The sequence below is a fragment of the Lissotriton helveticus genome, chromosome 9 (genome assembly GCF_964261635.1).
Source record: "Lissotriton helveticus chromosome 9, aLisHel1.1, whole genome shotgun sequence".
Classification (NCBI taxonomy): Eukaryota; Metazoa; Chordata; class Amphibia; order Caudata; family Salamandridae; genus Lissotriton; species Lissotriton helveticus.
In genome coordinates, this window is record NC_136070.1 from 530130476 (window position 1) to 530150109 (window position 19634).

General features: G+C 50.3%; 1 protein-coding gene across 1 annotated transcript in view; it reads right to left on the reverse strand.

The window, feature by feature from the left end:
- The window catches only part of LOC144782820 (cytochrome P450 2F2-like), a 280070-nt gene that overhangs the window by 185228 nt on the left and 75208 nt on the right, over nucleotides 1-19634 (reverse strand). The window contains exon 4 of the mRNA XM_078662098.1: nucleotides 1018-1167. Within this exon, the coding sequence (XP_078518224.1) occupies nucleotides 1018-1167 (150 nt within the window). The remainder of the gene's footprint in view (nucleotides 1-1017; nucleotides 1168-19634) is intronic.

Below are 19634 nucleotides of genomic sequence, written 5' to 3' on the forward strand. Positions count from 1 at the left end.
CACTTCTACTTAAATCTCTATATTAGCTATACATTTAGAATATTTCAGATACTATTAGCACTCATGGCATTTCTCTTCATGTTTTGTGCTTACTACAGGTAAGTGTGATGTACTCATACAATTAAATCAGTTTGCGCTCTCTCAGGGGCGTGGCCGATGCAGTACGTCCGCTAAAAATCTGTGCTTAGCGTAGTGTGCCGCCTGACTGGCATTTTGCCGCTTCTGTTATTTTATCCTGATATATAATACAAAAAGTAAGGTTACCTACAACAAGCTGGGGCTATTGGCTTTGTAAAGGCTGTCTGTTGCATAAGCTATATAAGCAACAACTGTGGCTTTGTTGCCATTAATATTGAAAACACTTCCGTACTGCTGAAATGATGATAATGTAAAAGGACTATAACGAGTCTCTTTGAAGTTAACTCAAAGGCAGTGAAGGGCGGACCTGCTGCAGAGTTAAGATTTATTTTTCACACTGAGGGCAAAAATGGTGAGCCCGACGGGGACCCGTTTCAGCTCCTGCTTTTTGGAACTGCGAGTACTAAGCACCAGCAATACTCGGCCCACTTAAAGCCCTGCCCCCCACTCCCCCCAATCTGCCACCATGCACTCCACTGATTATCAGCAACAGCAACAGCAACCAGCCTGCCTCCTTATACAAAACAAATAAGACATGATGACATGCTCAGAATACAACATTTCAATACAACAATCAGGACTTTTTGATTTTTGTGATACTTGCTATCCTATTGCTTCACTCAGGATGGCGCGTGCTCATAGAGAAACATTGCAAATATGTCGCATTTTAAATATTTCCGTCTGAAAATGTAAATCGAACCAGGAGTTTCAGGGGGAAGATGGCCCAGTGTGTCACTTGTGAGCAATGATGATGTCTCTGAATCAAAATATGATAGATGAAAGCATGCTATTCGTTATCACAATCTATTTTTTCTTGAAATAACAACCAAAAACAACAGGGGTTGACAAAACTCTTGCACTACAATTTTAATAACCAACCTTTTCTTTCTCGGAAGAATTTAATTAAAAATTGGACTTCTTCCTGGATTCTCTCCTCCATGGTGCTCTTCCCCATTCCAAACTGTCCCAAAACGGACACTGCGAATCGTCGGAGCTGCTTCCATTTGTCCCCGTTGCTGAAGGCCAGTTCTGAAAATGTGGGAGAGGGGTGATGAATTCACCAGTTAATATTAGCCACGTAATACAGCCTAGAATTGTTATTGCATTTATTATGTGGTATGTGCTATTCGTAACAGTAGCTGCACGCTGGTAAATACCACTACCTAAAGGCAATTTCTTTTTACCAAGTTTGTGTTTACTGCAAAATTAGAGTTCTGATTTAGATCGAACATAAATGTATCATATGGGACCTTCATCTTTTTATGCCAATCTGCTGGCTATTTCAGTCATAGTGGTCCATCTGAGACATATTTTGGGGCGTACTTGATGATATGCTCTCAATTTGTGACATAAAGGTGGCCTACCCTCATTTTTTTTAACTCCATTTTAAAATTTTACAACCGTACAGATAATAATGACAAACAGACAATCGACATGGCATCGATCAGTTATAACCAATATGTACATCACTTGGCTGAGTGATACAGAAGAGCAGGCTTTCATACGTTTATAACAGGCTAACATGGTACAGAGCAGTGTACCTATAGCAAACCACTTGAGAGCTTTCGCAATCGACGTGTCACAAGTTCCCCTAAACCCCAGTCTTGCGGTCTCCAATGTATTTTGGGTGACTACACGGCGGTAACAAGTTACGGTAAACATCAGACTGTGGGGCATATGTACAAGGACTGGCGATAACCACCGGTAGCGCTAGTTAGCGGCAGTTTTCATACCACCGCGTACCGCTGAAAACGTTTGCCTTGTTAGCAAGGTATTTACAAGACGTTGCTACATGGTGATAGCTTCGAGGATCTGCGGTAAAAACTGCCAGTAACATTAGCGTGATGGAGATAGGAATTCTAGCATTCTTGGGCGAAAACTAACTAAAGGCCCAGTAACGGCAAAAAAACGCATGTTAGTCAGCCCAATGTGAGTTTTTTTTTGCCTATATAGCGAAAAATAGCCTATTAGTCGACCTCCAATGAAAAATAGGCAAAAAAACAAAGGAATGCAGTTTGGAGCAGGCAAGGCCAAGTGCAGCACAAATCAACAACCACCTTAAGCCCCCCAACATCCAGGATGACCAGCCTGAGTCTCAGGGGAAGAGAAAATGCAGGGCTACATCAATGAAAAGAGGTGCATCGCGGCGCAGCACCAGTGATGCATCACTTCTCATTGCGCACTCTTCGCAACACCATGGCATCCAAAACCTTGAAAACCCGGACAGTCCGTGGGGCCCCTAGGCCTTGCTGGTCCTGAGTCTGGAGCCTGGATGCCTCGTTGGTCCTGCGCCTCGAGCCTGGATGCCTCGCTGGACCTGCGTCTGGAGCCTTGAGTGGGATGCGGTGATGCTGTGGAGTGGATGAGCCATGGTGGTAGACATTATGGTGCGGCGGTCACCCTTACCTGGTGTTGAAGTCTGCCAGGGCGCATGGAAACACATTGCTGACCTGTGTGAGAAGACCGTCTTGAGCCCCTTGGAGCTGAAAATGGTAGAGGCGCTCTTGCACACCAACGTGGGGAGGTCTGCATCACATACTAAGATCCACCCTACACCGGGTTGCACGGAGGGGATTACCAACGGTGGACGGCGCCTCTCTGCATCGCAGGCCGGATGAATTTGTGCTGGCTGGACGCTTCAGGGGGTGAGGCCCCTGTGTTGTGCCAAACTTGTGTGACGTGAGCACTGCAACTTAACGCCTTAGGGGACCCTGCTGCATCTCCGGCATCGGGAGGTACCCCTGCAGACTTGACAGTGACTGCTGTACCCAGGCTTGCAAAATCCAACCTGGATGAGCTTCCTGCTGGCTGAGTCATAAATATGGAGAGAGTGCAGCTGATTGCACCACGGTGTCAATGTCCAGGTAAGGAGAAGGTTGGATGCGTAGCAGAGGAGAACCGTGGTTCGAGTCGCCCAGGCCTAGCACCAAGTGTGACGCACTCCCAGTGGCGGCTCATCCGCAATGATGGAAGAGCATCATCCCACTGCTTCCAACCAGACTCAGGAGAGCAGGAGCAACAGCAACAAAGACATGGGATCGGGCCTCGAGGTAAGATGTCTTTCATTTAAATATTTACAACACCTGCTCACTCACACCCCCACATCCCCATCGCACCCTTCCCACCTCCCAGCTGTCCAGTCCCCGCTGCAGCACTTCTCTATGGCGGGAGCTGTGTGCCTATGCGCAGCGGGCATTCCACTGATGTGCCAAAGGTATATATGACTTTACAATGGATAACATTACATCGCATTCCATTACAATGCATTCTAATACTATGCATATTGCAACAGTAGGGAAAGTGCAGGATAGCGAAGATGAAAACATTACTATTCCCACTTCAGTGAGTGCAACCCTAAAACTAACCCTTGCACCCCAAAACACACCCTAAACCCTAAAATTCATCTTTGACCCCTTGAACCACACCCTAAAATTTATATTTGACCCCAAAACACCCCCCAAATTTCATATTTTACCCCATAATACACCCCAAATTTCAACTCTGTCCCCCGAAACTCATACCCACCCTAAAACTAAAAAAACACCATTACTAAGCTCACAATGCTTTGGAATGTAATGCGATGTTAAGGCACCTGCGTTGTTGTCATTGCGTTGTAATGGCATTATGATGTAATGCATGCGTTGTAATGGATGTCTCCCATGCCAAAGGGAAGCCATAGCCAAGCCCGTCTGCGTCCGTCTCCCCCTGGACCGCGCTCAGCACCAAGGCACATTCCTCTCGGACACTCCACTGCTACAACGCCAGCACCCTCCTCGCCATCAACCCTGGACATCACATCGCCTGCCAGGACCAGCTCTGCTCCGGACCAGACATTGCCATCGCCATCACTGACAGCTATTAAATCACCCGCAAGGACCACCCTGGCCGTCCAGGAGGAAGTATTGCCATCACCTACGGAAGCACACGTCTGGCCATGCACTCTAATGACCCAAAGGTGACCGTGGAACACCTCAAACTTCCAGATCTGGACCAACCCCAACCCCATCCTCTGCTGCACCCATATCTGCCGCCCCCCCAGGGCCATGGACCCCCATTCTCTGATACCATTTTAGACCACATTCATTGCACCCCAGGCTCACCCATCTACCCACGACATCCTACTCGGTGAACTCTACTTCCACCTAGACAACCCACGTGACCAGAACACCATCCCTTCCTGGGGAAGCTCGCCAACATCAGAATCAAGCAGCTAGTCACCGCAGCAAGCCACATAGCAGGACACATGGTCAAGCATGTCTCCTCCGCCAGCGGGAACGTCAACTACAGTCACACCACCGGACTCTCCTGGACCGACCATCATTGTATACATCACGTCTTCACCATGCCCACCGTACACCATCGCCATCATCGCCCCCCCTCGCAGCTCGATCAAGACCACCAAAGAACTTCTTGTCCACTCCCTCAGCTCAACCACTCCGCCAACGCTTACAGGCAATAACACGGCAGTGCGCAGCTGCCACCGATGGATCTCCAACTGCGCCGACACCCTTGCACCCCTCAAGAAAAGACCAGGCAAAATCTAGCACCATGTTGCACTGTATTTGCAAAGTGACGCATGTAGGCATATGCATGACTTTGTGAAGCCCTGTGCCACATCATACCTGCATTAGGTATGATGTATGCAGGGTGTGCGTTACCACGCGACAAGACCTCATAGGAATGGCACAGTGAAATCCTTCAGATTTTACTACAACAATTTAAGTCGACACTGCATCAGTCCCTTACGCTTAACTGACGGCAGGCATAGGGGTGACACAGTGCCACATGGCTAGGCTGGCCCCATGCAGTGCTGGAGTTGCATCGTGCTTGTGACATAACTGCAGCAAAGCGTGACTTTAGCGCATACAGATACGTCAGGATTCCAGACTTATCTGTCATTACTTGCGTCATGGAGCGCTGTCCAGTGAATACAGTGCATCCATGTTGTCACAAGAAGGGCGTAGTGAAAAGTGTTGCAAAGCAGTCTTGTTGGAGTGCTGCAACACTTTTCACGACTGAGGCCCAGGAATGTGCACTTTCTTATTGATGGTGCTCATTCCTGCCCTGAGGATTTGTCGCAGGGCAGCGCAGCAACATTGCTTGCAGCGCTGTCCAGCACCAAAACCTGCTGAAATGAGGCTCCAGGTGTTAACTCCATTTTTAAGACTAGCTATTTTCTGTTCTTAAAAAAAACTGCCTCTAACTGTAGTTAGAGGCAGTTTGTTTGGTCATCCTACCTTCAAGAATTTCCTTGTAAATATCGCAAAGTGGGGTTAGCGGCCGTTTTTGCACGGGAACGCCTCCCTTGCATGTCATTATCTCTAACAGAAGTGGCAATCTTTTCTGTGGACATTTTCACCGGAAAACTGCCGCTAACAAAGGTTAGCGACAGCTTTTACATATGGCAATGAAAATATCACTGCTGAACCTTCGGAAAGGTGCCGCTAAGGCGGCGTTTACTCCTTGGTCATATGCCCCTGTGTATTGCAGTATGTCATGTCCTCATGACATTCCTGTAATGTTGGGACCTGACCACGTGCCCACCTCAGTGCTATTCTGCTCCGTACTAACAGCAAGGCTATGGAAACCAAAAGCCACGTACCAGCCAGTATCCCCTATCATAACCTAGCAAGACAATTAGAGGTGTCATCTCCATTCTCTCATCTATAATCTCCTCAGGATATGCTTGCACTACCTGCCAGAACGGCTGTATACCTGGGCAAACCATGCCAGATGCTCAAACTGCATCGTCTGCCCCACAACGTTTACAGTACACACTATCCTGTAACCCACAGCGATACAAACGAGCTGGTGTGTAATACACTCTATTAATACATTTAAAGTGGATCCGCCGATGCCTACTATTCAATGAGACAGATGGCACCACAAAATAACAGTATGTCCATTTTTTGTCACTGAGAGCACCTTTCAGTTCACTCTGCCATTCCAATCTAACCTTTGAGATCCCAGGCCTGCACGCCTCCTGTGCAATTGCATAAAGCTTAGCTATAAGGCGCTGCAGTGTTTTTGTTTGCAGCAGATATGTTAATGCTGGCGATTTGGGGGTTTCAAGTAGGTCCTCCCCCAGTAAGGCACGCGTCACATGTCGAGATCTGAAATAGTGAAATTGAGCTAGCATGGATAGTTCAGCACCCTGCACTCCAACCTGATTCCATGTATAAATTACTCCCAACCCCCAAAAAATCAACCACGCTGTTAAACCCCACTCCCTGTGGGGCACTCGCTCTGCCTCCTTTCTGGCCTAGGGAAAATCACGTACAACTCCCTAATGGGATATTGGGCTAGTAAAGGAGAGAGCGGGCCTGTCCTTCCAGCAGCCTTTGCCAAGAATACGGTGTTGTATTTAAAAATGTAGAGAACATTACGTCGTCAAGTGGGCTTCTCAAGCAGTATTTGTGGAAGTGACAATGGAGAAGCTGCATCTTTTTCGAGCCAGAGATGTGGTAGATGCTTTGGCTCACGTAACCAGTAGTGAGCATACATTCATTGTGCAGCATGGTTATATCTTCCGGATCTGGACCATTCAGCCCCCCCATGTTGGATAGGTAAGGACATTCCAAGGCACCTGCAGCTTATTTCCAGCTCATGTCAATCTAGTTAGAATTATTCATAAGTTGTGAAACACTTCCTTTAGCAAGCAAATTAGAATATTGGCAAACAGGAGCTGTGGTAGTACCAACGGTTTCATTAATGCTGCACCGTTAGTGAGCAATAGTGAAAGCCGTATCTAGCGTTCCACGGCTTTTGAGAGTTTCTGCACTACCTTACCATAGTTTTCCAGTGTGCCACTGTCAGGTCAGTGTGTACCTGAATTCCCAAGTAGCGCACTGAGTCCATGGTCCACTGTAGTGGGCACTCCAATGGCACTCAATTTGTGAGGGGGAATATTAAAGGCTTGTCCCAATTTAAGCACAAACCGTAGTGCCCGCCGAGGAGCATTACCTCTCAAAGAATTGGTGACAAGTTACGCTCTGGGTCGCATACATATAAAAAGGTGTTATGTGCGTAAGCAAAAATGACCAGAGTGTAATTTTTTTTTGCAAACTGTTTATTAGCGACTGTGGAGAAAGTATAGTATCACAGTACAGTTGTATGCAATATCAAAAGTTTACAGTCTTTTCTTTTTTTTTTTTTTTTTTTTTTCATATATATGGCTCTTTATTGAATGGTGAACCATGTGAAATGATAATTCTTCGGAGTGGAAAAACAAAAGGTGAGTTTTAGCAGATTTAAGTGAGATGACCTCCATGTGAAGTTGATGTTCAGTAGGAGCTAAATTCAAACATTTAAAAATAAAAATGAAAACAAATATTGACCCACAAGGCCCCATTCTAACATAAGTTTACAGTCTTTTCTATTTTCTCCCCAATAGCCCGCAATCCCATGGCCATGAAAGTAACAATCATCATGCAGCAGGACCGCAGTATGCTATATACTCGATCAGTACTCGCCCATTCAACAGTGTCCCAACAAACCTCAACAGTTGTGTTCCCCTTCCTCCCCCCCGGCGGTGTGGGTGTGCATATTCATGTGGATATATCAAGTGTTTCGTGGTCAACATCCGCGGGTCAGCCTTTTGAGGGTGCCCGCAATTGGAAAGCGCGCCTCTCTGTTCCTAATCATCATCTTCATGTGGCGGAGCAGATACTATCTGCGTTAACAACTCCCATGCCCTTGCATGTTCCAAAATCTTTTCCTGACCTGAACGTTGTGAATACCTCAACCTGACTGCACTCTCACACTTCGCCCATTTGAGAAGTTCCGCCTTCCATCGCTGGTAGGACGGGCCCTCCTTCGACTTCCATTGTAATGTTATCTCTCTCTACGCTAAGATGAGCCACAAATCTATAAATGTACTAGTTAATTTCGTCTTAGGTGTATGGGGGAACTAAAGCAGCAAACACGTGGCCATATCGTAAGTGAGCTCCCTGCTGGTGACTTCGTTTAGCAGTTCGCCGACTTGAATCCAGTAATCTCCCAATCTCGGGCAATGCCAGAGCATATGCTCCAGGTCCGCCCCCCCCCCTCTAAGCACCTGGGGCATGCCGCATCGTGCACCTGAAAGTATTTCTGGATTCTGCCTGGCGTCAGGTACCCCCGGTGTAGGATAAAAAACTGTATCAATTGCAGCCTCGCGTTCCGTGTACCTTTCCATGCTCGTTGCATTATACTCCCCCATGTCGTATATGGTATGGGTTTACCTATCCCCTCCTCCCATTTATTTTTTAAGTCTGTCAGCGGCTGCAGCCCCTCTCGTAGTATCCTGGAGTGGAGGCAGGTGACGGCCTTCACAGTCCCCGCCGCCATCACTACATATTGACATGCCAGCGTCGTTGATGGCTCGGTGTGGCCCCCCTTCCAATGTTTCCTGATCGCCGCCACCACCGCAGCATGACTAGAAAGTCGCCCAGCGGCAGGCCAAATCTGTCTCGTAGTGCCTCAAACATCAGCAATTCACCTTCCTCATACAGGTCCCCCACCATCTGGATGCCCAGCTTCTTCCAGTCCTCGAGAACAGACCAGTCACTCCGTGGGGAAGCGCAGTCAGCATCCCCAGCGGGATCTCCGGCGCGTACGGATGCAGCACTCCCGCCTTGCATTGACTGCGGTTCCAGCACGCCCTCAGCGTGGTTTCCTCCAGGGATAGGTCCCTAGGGTGAAGCGCTTGCTGCAGTATTATATACGAGAGAACATGTCTCTGTATCCCTGTGCCTTGCACTCGGTCAGGGCCCCGGAACTCCACAGCGACCGCCTGTGTAAGAACCTGCAGCTGTGCCGCCAGGTAGTAATTTTGAAAGTCCGGGACCGCCAGCCCCCCTTCCAGTTTAGGTCGCAGCAATTTGTCCAGGACAACCCGTCACCTGCCTGCACCCCACAGAAAGCTTACGACCATTGATCTCAGCTCTCTGAACACTGCTGGCGGAATCCATACCGGAAGTGTCCGGAAGTAGTAAAGGAGCCGCAGTAACGCCACCATTTTAAGCAAGGCTACCCTTCCCAGTACTGATAGCGGCAGCGTGGACCAGAACGCCATACTACCCTTCAGGGCCCGTATGCACCATCCTACGTTCCCCTCCAGAACATTCGCGGCATCGTGGTATATCCGAACTCCTAGATATGTAATGCAGCTTGGTTCCCATCGTATTTCCCGGGGGAGAGTTGGGATCTCCGCACTCGGGCGGACTGGCAGTAGGCTAGTGTTCGTCCAGTTCACCTTGAGCCCTGAAAGGTCTCCAAACCGAGCCAACAGTGTGACTGCATCTCGCAGTGCTGCCCCTGTGTTCTCCAGATACAGTAGGAGATCATCTGCGTACAACGAGATGCGGTGCGGCATGGCATTCCACCAAAGCCCATCAAAGCATCGGCCCGACCTCGCTTGAATAGCCAGGGGTTCTATTGCCAAAGCAAACAGAAGCGGGGAGAGCGAGCACCCCTGCCTCGTCCCGCGCTCGACCGGATATTGGTATGATATCAGTCGCCCCAGCCGCACTCTCGCCAACGCCGATGTGTAGAGAACCTTGACCCAAGTCCCAAAGTGCGGGCCCAGACCAAACTTGTCCAGCACTGCATAAAGATAGTGCCATTCTAGGCTATCGAAGGCCTTTTCTATATCAACGGAGAGCACCGCTGGGGTATCCAACCCCCGATGGTCCGTACCTAATATCCCCAGAAGCCGGCGGATATTCGTCGAAATCCAGCCTGATCCGAATGTACAAGGGTGGTCATATATGGCAGGAGCCTATTCGCCAAAATCTTGCTCATGATCTTATAGTCCGTTGTCAACATAGACAACGGCCTATAAGATGTGACATCCACGCTGCTCCTGCCCGGCTTCATGAGGGGGATAATCAACACTTCCCGCATAGAGGAAGGCAGATGACCTAGTTCTTTAGCCTCCTTATAGACCTCTAGGAGTCCCGGGGCAAGAAGATCTATGTATTGTACATAAAACTCTACAGGGAGCCAGTCTGCCCCCGGAGTTTTATTCCGAGCCATGTGTTTGATGGCACTGCGCACTTCAGCCAATGTAATGTCCCCTCCTAGTAACTTAGCCTGGTCTTCCTCCACTCGTGGAACCTGGCTTTCCTCCAGGTATGAAATATAAATGTGGGTGGATCTGCACACCTGAAAGTAACCAATGTACTCAGAATGTAACTAAAAATGATCAAAATCTGTGCGTGCGAAGCATGGGGAAAGGGTACCACAATCCCTAGGTACAATGTTTAAAAGGAGTCCTTGAGACCAAGGACCTCCAGGTATGCCACCAGCCTGTCGCTGTTCTCCTGCAAGCCACTTTCATACAGCACCTCATAATAGTTCCGAAAGCATTTCATGATCCCATGTTGGGTATACACCACCTCGGGTCCGCCAGCCATGCCAATAGTGCTCCCTCCGCGTGGGTCTTCTCACTGTACTTCTTGTAATCAAAGCTGCGTAACCTTTCTACCTCCACTGCCACCTGTTCTTTAGCCACCAATAGTTGTGTGTGCAGCTCCTGTTGCCTAGGTCTCTGCTGTTCTAACACCCTCAGCTTCCCTTCCGCCTTGACTATGTCATCCAGTAATGCCTTTCGCATCCCCGCAGACTTGCTAATACATAGCCCTCGGGTCACAACCTTAAATGCGTCCCATTATACTGCTCTGGTTGACGCTGTGCCCGCATTAACTGCAAAGAATTGTTCTACGCCTTCTCGTATTGCAGCTTGGTAGACCTGGTCCTCCAGAGCTTCCGGGCGCAGCCGCCATGTCGGAATGGACGATCTTGCCGACTCCCAATTAAGAGATATCAACAACGGATTGTGGTCCGATAACGTCCTGGTAAGATATTCTGAGCGCCCCACCAGTGGAGCCACCGACCCCGAGCACAGTATTGCGTCTATGCGCATGTGGAGCTCGTGGACAGCTGAAAAAAAGGAGTAATCCCGGTCGCAGGGGTGCTGACTACGCAAAATGTCCACCAATCCCCATCTGTCTTGCCAAGTCACCCTAGACTTAGTCAATCTGCGCACTGGTGAGTCTATTAGCGGAGGGTGAGATCTATCCAGGTCAACATCCATCAAGGAATTAAAATCACCGCCCACTAATGTAGGGTTAGTGAAACAGTGCGCCAGGGATCCCGATGTATGTTCAAAGAAGTGAGCCTGGTCAGTGTTTGGTGCATAAAAGCTACATAGTGCGATGTCCTTGCCGTAGAGTCAGCCCTCCACCGCCACATATCTACCCCCTGATCCACTAGTTGTCGCGTAACCTGAAAAGGAACCCCAGCCCGGATCCATATTAATGCCCCTCTCGCATATGCTGAATACGTCGTGTAGTAGGCCTGTCCCCTCCACCTGCGTTGCAGCGCCAGCCCCTCTGTTGCAGTAAGATGGGTCTCCTGGAGGAAGGCGATCTGAACCCCCCTCCGAACCAAATACGCATGGACTTTGTGTCTCCTTGTCATTGTATGCAGGCCACGCACATTCCAAGAGATGCAAAGCAATTCAGGTAATGCCCCCATTGCTAATTGACCATCCCCCTCCACTCAGTGTCATGCACACACCCACACCAAACAGTCCCCCCCGTGAATCAACATACCCAGCCCTCCCCGCCCTCCTCTCCCTAGAACAGGTTCCAACAGCAAGGTACCAGTCCCCATCCAAACACAATTAAACAAACCCAACAGGCAACAACTTTCCACAGTATCCACTGCAGATGTGCCTTAAGGGCTGGTAGGGTGCAACTCCGGTCCAACAGGCAGCTACGCCAGCCCCCTCGCCCCCGCCGCCTTGGCCCCTTAGTGGAAGTCCGAAGTATCCGACCCCCATGGGTAATACCAGAGGGTCGGTGACCCATCACAGCCGGGAGCCCCAGCCGCCATCAGTCAAATTGAACTGCTCCAGCTCAGGCATCCAACACACCGTCTGCTGTGTGGGGAGTGATCTTCGGACCCTGGATACTGTCCGCCTCTGACAATTCCGTCTCGGAACACGTTTTATGCCCTTCAGATTTGGTTCCCCGCTGTGATGCACTTTGATGAGTCACTGCGAGCGCTCTCACCGCGTGTAGAGCCGCTTGCCTCTCTTCGCCGGTTTGGGAAGTCGAGGGTCTCCGCGAGCCATGTCGCCGTCGGCGTATGCGCTGTGACTTTTGGACTTGCATAGTCTTATGTTGCTCCGCAGCATCGCGCTCCGTACAATCTGTCCCCACTTTATAGGTTTCCAGCCACTCCCATGCCTCTACAGGTGTCCCAAAGAAATGTGTGGTACCATCTAGTATGACCCTCAATAGCAAGGAATATTGTATTCCTTCAGCTCTGAGTTCCCGCTTAACAGATAGAAAGGACGCTCTAAGCCGCTGAGTCTCATAGGTGTAGTCCGGAAATATGGTTACTTTACTGTTATCCACTTCAAATGGTCCATCTCGGCGTGCCCTTTGAAGCAAGAGGTCTCTGGCCTTATAGTGCAGGAGCCGTGCCACCACTGGCCTCGGTGGGCAGCCCGGTCGCGGGGGTCGTGCAGGGACACGATGAGCTCGCTCAAGAGTGAAGAAGGTGGTGAGGCCCTCAGGTGCCACTATTATTCGCAACCATGGTTCCAAGTAACCTATCATGTTGCTCCCTTCTATTTTTTCGGGTAGGCCCACCACGCGTATATTGTTACGCCTGTTTCTGCCCTCCGCCTCCTCAGTCCTTCTCTCCAGGGTTTGTATCCGCTCCAGTGCGGTCGCCATTTTGCTCTCCAAAGCTGCATGAGCCGGTGCCAATTCCTGCAGCGTGACCTCATTGGCTTTCACCCTATCTGTGAGTTTGGCGTGGTCCGCTCGTAGCAACCCAAGTGCTGTCGCCACCTGGGCGATGTCTTTCCTTAACGTGTCTCGTGTCGTGGAGATGGCCTCCAGGATGCGGTCCAGCTGCTGTTGCAAGTCCGCAGGTCCCTGCGTTATCTGTTCCTGTGTGTCTGGGTCCGCGGCCCCCTCCTGCTTCCCCTTTGGCTTGCCCATGTTTATGTGGGCGTGTGCCTATCCACGTCCTGAAGGGGCTGTGTCCTTCAAGCCCGTGATCGGCAATATTCCTCGCCGTATCCCAAACTTGCGCCACAATCCCACAGGGCTTCCGGTATGACGGCCGTGCTGAGTGAGGTTACGACAACCAGTAGGTCTTCCCGCACCAGCGCTCCCGCCGTATGCAACCCACGCCAATTTCCAGCCTGCGATCCACCTTCCTCTTTCGTTTATGCGCCAGTGCCCACAGCGAGCCGCGTCAACCTGCTCCCCCGCGCCTCTCCAAAATTGAGTGCCTCCGTCCGGCTCGCGACACTGCGGCCGTTATAGCTGTTCCCCACTCAATGCCCAGTGGTCTACCACCTGCAGCCTGGTGTCCGCAGCCCGTGCAGTGGCTCAGTCTGGCCTCGAGATGCCCGCTCTCCACTCCGTAGGCCACCCCACACAGCCACCTTGACCAGCGCTAGGAGGCAGGCTGGGCCCGCTACCTGTTATGTCCTGCCCGTAGATTCAGCTACTGCATCAGTAATGTCTCCTGCGTGACAGACGGCACCCCCTGTCTCACCGCTGCGCGGCGGTCTCCCGGCCGCGTCGGGCCACCCCCGAGTGCACCTGAGGTCGAGTTGTAGGCCCCCCTAGGCTTCGAGGAACCTCAGTCCACTTCCCCCGGCTTGCAGGGCGCGGCCCGCTGGCCCCCCGCTTCCACCACCACCGCAGAGGGTCCATGCCAGCCGCACCCCACTCACCGGTACTCCGCTGTCCGTGTACTCCAGCTTCCGCTGCTCTCCTGCTACACTCCCACTCCGCAGCGGTGTACGGACAGCTAGGCACCTCTCAGTCCCCAAGCGACGGCTCCTCTCAGCTGCGCTCACCGCCATTGCTTCCCGGCCAGCTCCTCCGCATCCAGCCGTACGCCACAAGACCGCCGGTCCTCAGCACAGGAGCTCCTGCCCACCTCTCTCCCACGGCCAAGCTCCACCGGTGTCCTCAGCAGGGTCGCCTCATCCTCAGCAGTTGTGCTTATGGCTCAAGCCCCGCCATCTTGAGACCCGGGCTCCCGGTTCAGCTCCGCGTCTTAGGGGTAGCAGACCTCACCCCAGTCGCCACCTCCACAGCTCCCCGAGTAGAGGCCCCGCAGGCCGCTGGAATGGGTCCCCAGGAGCCGCCGCCGTCCCTTCCGCACTCGCTGTTCGCACGTCGGCCGTCTACTCCGTCATAGCAGTGGCGGCCACCATTACTCTCGGGCTCTCCGAGGAATCGCCAATGCCCTATTCGCCGCTCCTGCCGGCTGCAGACGGGCCCCGACCGCACTCAGGTCGCCGATTCCGTTCTCCGACGCTCCGGTCTGCGATGGGATACTTTACTGGGTCCAGTGCGATTTTAAAACAGGATAATTGCTGGGCCAGGCGCGGAGCTCCGAGCTCCCGCGGCCATCCTCATTGGCGCCGAAGCCACGCCCCCATGACCATATTGTAATGTGGAAATCATAAGCCCCTATGGGCATGAAATTCTCTGGGAGCGCAAGCTAGTGGTTCACCACCAGAGCGTATAGAAGTGGTGACAAGGGACATCCCTGCCTTGTACCCCTAGTAACGACTATAGGGTCTGTAACTTCACCGTCTAACCGTGGACATGCTGTCGGTCTGGTATAAAGTACCTGTACTAAGAGCATAAAGACCTCTCCCATGCAAATATGCCTCATTACTGCGAGCATGAAGCCCCATCCCACTGAATTGAATGCCTTCTCTACATCGAGGAACACAGCAGCTTCCTTCACCTCTGGATCCACATACAGGATTGCACCATATACTTTCCGGAGGTTATATGATAATGTTCTACCTGTTAAAAAAAACTGTCCTGCTCGGGCCCACTCTGCCCGCAAGCAAGGATGCCAATCTGTTGCCAAATACCTTTGTGTATATTTGTGCGTCAACATTAAATAGCGATAGCGGCCTATAAGATGCACAGCTGTCAGACGGTTTTCCAAGCTTTAAGACGGTAACCAGTAGTGCCTCACACATCGAGGGCGGAATGTAACCATCCTCTACCATTTCCTCACAGAGAGTTACCACCTGAGTAATTAGTGGATCCTGAAAAGCATTGTAAAAGGCTACCGTTAACCCATCTGTTCCAGGTGCCTTGCCACCAGGCATTTCTTTCAGAGTCGCCATAACCTCAGAAGGGAATAGAAGGGCCATAAGGTGTTTCCTGTGCTCCAAAGAGTCCTTTTATAGCAACATGCACAAGATAGTCCAATGTGGCTCCCTACTCCTGCGTAGGACTTGAGGTATAGAAGTCTGCATAGTACTGGAAAAACCAATCAGAAATGTGATCAGCTGCATACAATGACATCCCCAGTTCATCTTGTAATGTTAGAATTGTATTGTCTGCAGATGGCTTTATCGGGCCATGAGGGCACAAGCTGGGATATCTCTGTCTGCCCTACATGACAGGTGGTCCGAGGATCTCGAGAAAGAACTCACCGACAAGGAATGGGCTTCGCTGCTGGAATACCCCAGGAAGGTGTCCCGCAATGCCAAATTTAAATTCATACAGTCTATGATATTACATAGGGCATACCTCACTCCACATTGTTTACAGTTCATATTCCCGGAAAGAGAGCATCGATGCCCTGGATGTAGGCTAGTAACTGCCGACCTTATACATATGTTACGGTCATGCCCCATTTTAGCTGAGTTCTGGAAGGGGGCGCTCCAGAGCTTGAGAACCACTACCGGAATTCTCATAGAACAGTCATTGGGTGGCTGTGTATTTGGCGTTCGTCACCGCCCTAATTCACAGAAGGTACAAACCTGCTTCATTGACTTGGCGATGCTGCTTGCTAAACGCGCTGTCACCATCCGGGGGAAGTCGGTGAAGGCCCCATCAGTCTATGTTTGGCATGGTGAGGTGGTACGCTGGGGTGGTGTGGAAAGTGCTGCTATTAGGCGCGAGAAAGCCCTAGGCTTACGCAAGACTCTAATCTCAATGGAATGGGATGTACTATTGGAGACATTTAAGGCCCTCGAACTTGCACGTGTTCCCAGAATACCTGATGACTAGCATGGAATTAATGTCCACTGTCAACTCCCACAATATCGTCGATCCCAGAATGCAGACACGCGACAAGTAGGGCCTGGCAACCCACATACATGTACGCCCATAAAGGGCACAGGGTGGTCCCAGGATAGGAGATGTAGAACAGAGTTCCACTGGGAGTAGAGCCAGACAAGAGGGGGAGGGGGGATGAGGTAGGTTAGATAATAGGTAGATATGCTTTTCTACCTCTAAACACATATTTGACTTCATTTACATGACAACATTGTAAGACGACACGTGTTGTATACTGTATTGTGCAGTTTAATAAGAAATGATCATTGTATAATGTAGATTGGATTGGATATAATGTAAGATGTTACCTACACTGTACTGAGAAATACAATATGCATATTCATGTTCCTATAACTTGAAAAAGAATGAAAAATTAAATAAAATATGTTTAAAAAAAAGAATTGTATTGTCTTTCCATATGGGGGGAGGAGTGCTGTCAGAGTGGCACCTGATATCTCCCCCTCCCCGAAAACTCATGCTGTTGCATACTTCCACAGGTGATTGAGTTCACTCTGCGCAGTGCCATGATAGTCTTTCAACTCAGCCTGAATGTCACCCAGTAGGCTTGGATCTGGCGTTTCCCTGTGTCTCTGTTCTAGTTTCACAATTTCTGTCTCCAACATCACCAACCTGACTCGGAGGGCTCGAAGGACTCCTGCATGCTTAAAAATAGTGACCCCTTTAACATAGACTTTATATGTCTCCCAGACCATTGAAAATTGAATTACAAAGCCGATATTAAGACAGAATATGTGGTCTATTCGCTGTCCAAGTTTCTCCTTCAATGCCGTACCCAGCAGGGAATACTGCAGGAACTGCCAAGTGAATACAGCTGAACGTGGGCTACATAACTCCAGCTCAAGCAGGACTGGTGCATGATCCGAGTTTGTGCGTGCCCAGGGTTCAGAACCATGCACTCGTTGCATCAAGCTGCGTGCCATCAGCCATAAGTCAATTTGTGTGTGAATATCGTGCACCGTAGAGTAGTGTGTATAACCTCTGGCTGTAGGGCACCTAAAATGCCAAACATCTAGTAAACCTCGCTGTGCTGCTATCTCCTGGAGAACTTGGGCTGCCATTGAGGGACACCAGCGTCGCCCCTTAAAGTAATCTAGGTTGGGGGTTCTACATGCAATTTAAGTCATTACCCCGGACCTGCACGCCACAACATACATGCTACTCCTGTAGCTTTACTCCAAAACCCAAAGCAGCAAACCTCTAGTGCAGAAGGTAAAACCAGCAGAGCATCAAATGCCCTGCATTCTGCACTTTGCTAACATGTTGCTTCCAGGTGTGAGGTGTGTCCTCTGTAATATAGCTACATCTTTCTTATGTCATCACAAGTATGCACCTCCAATTACGCACTTTATGACACTCATTGAGCTATAGCTACATCTATTTTATGTTATTGCAAGTATGCCACTACCATATGCACTTCATGACAATTGAGACCCCTTGCATTCCATGTGAGCAACTTGATTTATGAAGGGGTCAGTGTGCTACCCGGTGCCCAGCTCATGTCACCAACCACTGCCATGCGGCCTTGCAAATCTCTCCACAGCAACAGGTGTGCATTTAACAGACTGCAGCCATTGCAATTGCACAGTATTTGCAGTATTTGATTGAACTGAAAAACATCCACCCCTCATCCATACCGTGAGGCCCCACAACATATAGAGTGAGAACACCACCCTTTCTAACCCCCCCCTACACTGTACCCACAAAAAACAAAATACTGTCATGCGGCACACACATGGGGACCAATGTGGCCACACCAGTATCCCCCACTCATGAAGAGTGTAGAAGGCCATGTGTAATGCATAATACGTGCTATAATTGCATTTTGACAATTGTGTTGCATGGACCACCTCTGCCACCCATATCACCCACAGTAACCAGGCAGTCCCCACCTCCGAGTAAAACATGCAAGCAACATGAAGATCATGAGAGAAACAGCATGACATGAATATCTACTAACTGCAGGATTGAATGAATATTACCCATCATCAGCTGTCTTTAGTCAGCGCACACCCACCCCCAGCAATGCACACATGTATCCTCAACAATGGCAGTAGCAGCCCAGGATTCCTCTGTCTGTTACCAGTACTGTAAATGATGCCCAGCCTGATGAAATGCCCGATGAGGCTGCACAGGGAGTGCATCCCACCTCCATTCATCGCTTCATAAGGTACTTCAGTCTCCAGCACCTAGGAACCCGCACCGTCCGAATCCTCCAACCCAAGAGAGCATTGCTTTGTCATGCAGTGATGCGTCCTTTGAGAATTGATTAAACTATTTTGGGTCTCCACAAATCATTGCGTTCCCATCAATCATCACACGCATACATGCTGGATAAAGCGTGCTATATTCTAACTGAAGTTCTTGGAGTCTGCATTTGGCTGGGATGAATTTCTTGCAGGCCTCCTGGACCTGCTGAGTGAATTTCAGCATCAGAGTCCCTATTGTTTAGGAGACCACTATGAGAGGGCAAGGCTTTGCCCCAGGTACCAGCCACAGTGCCAGACACCATTGCCAGAGACCAGTACAGCCAGTCCTCATGAGAGAGCTCGGTGCCCAGGTCTGCACTCCCCGCTGCACGGGCGCTGTCGAGATAGAGGAGTCTGCAAGCACAAGGGTGTAAATCTTGGTGACAGTTTATGGGGCGAGGGGGAAGTATAAAGGAAGTGAAGGCAAGCCATCGAAGGGGGGCTGAGGAAACATGGGGTGAAGTACCCTGCAGAGAGCTCTGAGTTGATAATAAAGCAGAGTGTCCATGGGACCGGACTCAGCCGGTAAAGAAAAGAAAGTGGTGTTGGGATAAAGGTCCGATACCGTCGTAGAGAGTCCCAAGCGAGCTGCACGTTTGACCATACCCACCGTCTGCTGAGGGGGGAATATCGGGTAGTGTGTGATGGGCATAGCATTTGCAGAGAGCATACTAAAGCCGGAATATCTCCGGAGCCCATCCCAGGCCCAATGCAAAGTCTCAACTGTGTCAATCTCGCCGTGTGGGGGCTTTGCTGGGGCAAAAAGAGTGGTCAAGAGCAGCCAGGGGGCTGCGAGATCAGCCTCCACCGCAGCATGTGGCTGGAAAGGCATCGGGTGTAGCCAGAAGTGAAGAAAGCTGGCATGGGCATTGAGGGTGTAGAGTTTGAAATCCGGGGCACTCAGTCCGTCACGCGACAGAGGGAGAGTGAGTAAATTATGTGCAATTCTAGGATGCCGTCCCGCCGAAACAAAGGTGATTATGAGTGAGCGGAGTCTGCAGAAGAAGTGAGCTGTAAGAGGGATGGGGACGTTCATGAATAAATACAAAAAATTTGGGAGCACCACCATCTTGACAATGGCAACGCGGCCAGCTGGAGACAAAGGCAGCCGTCGCCA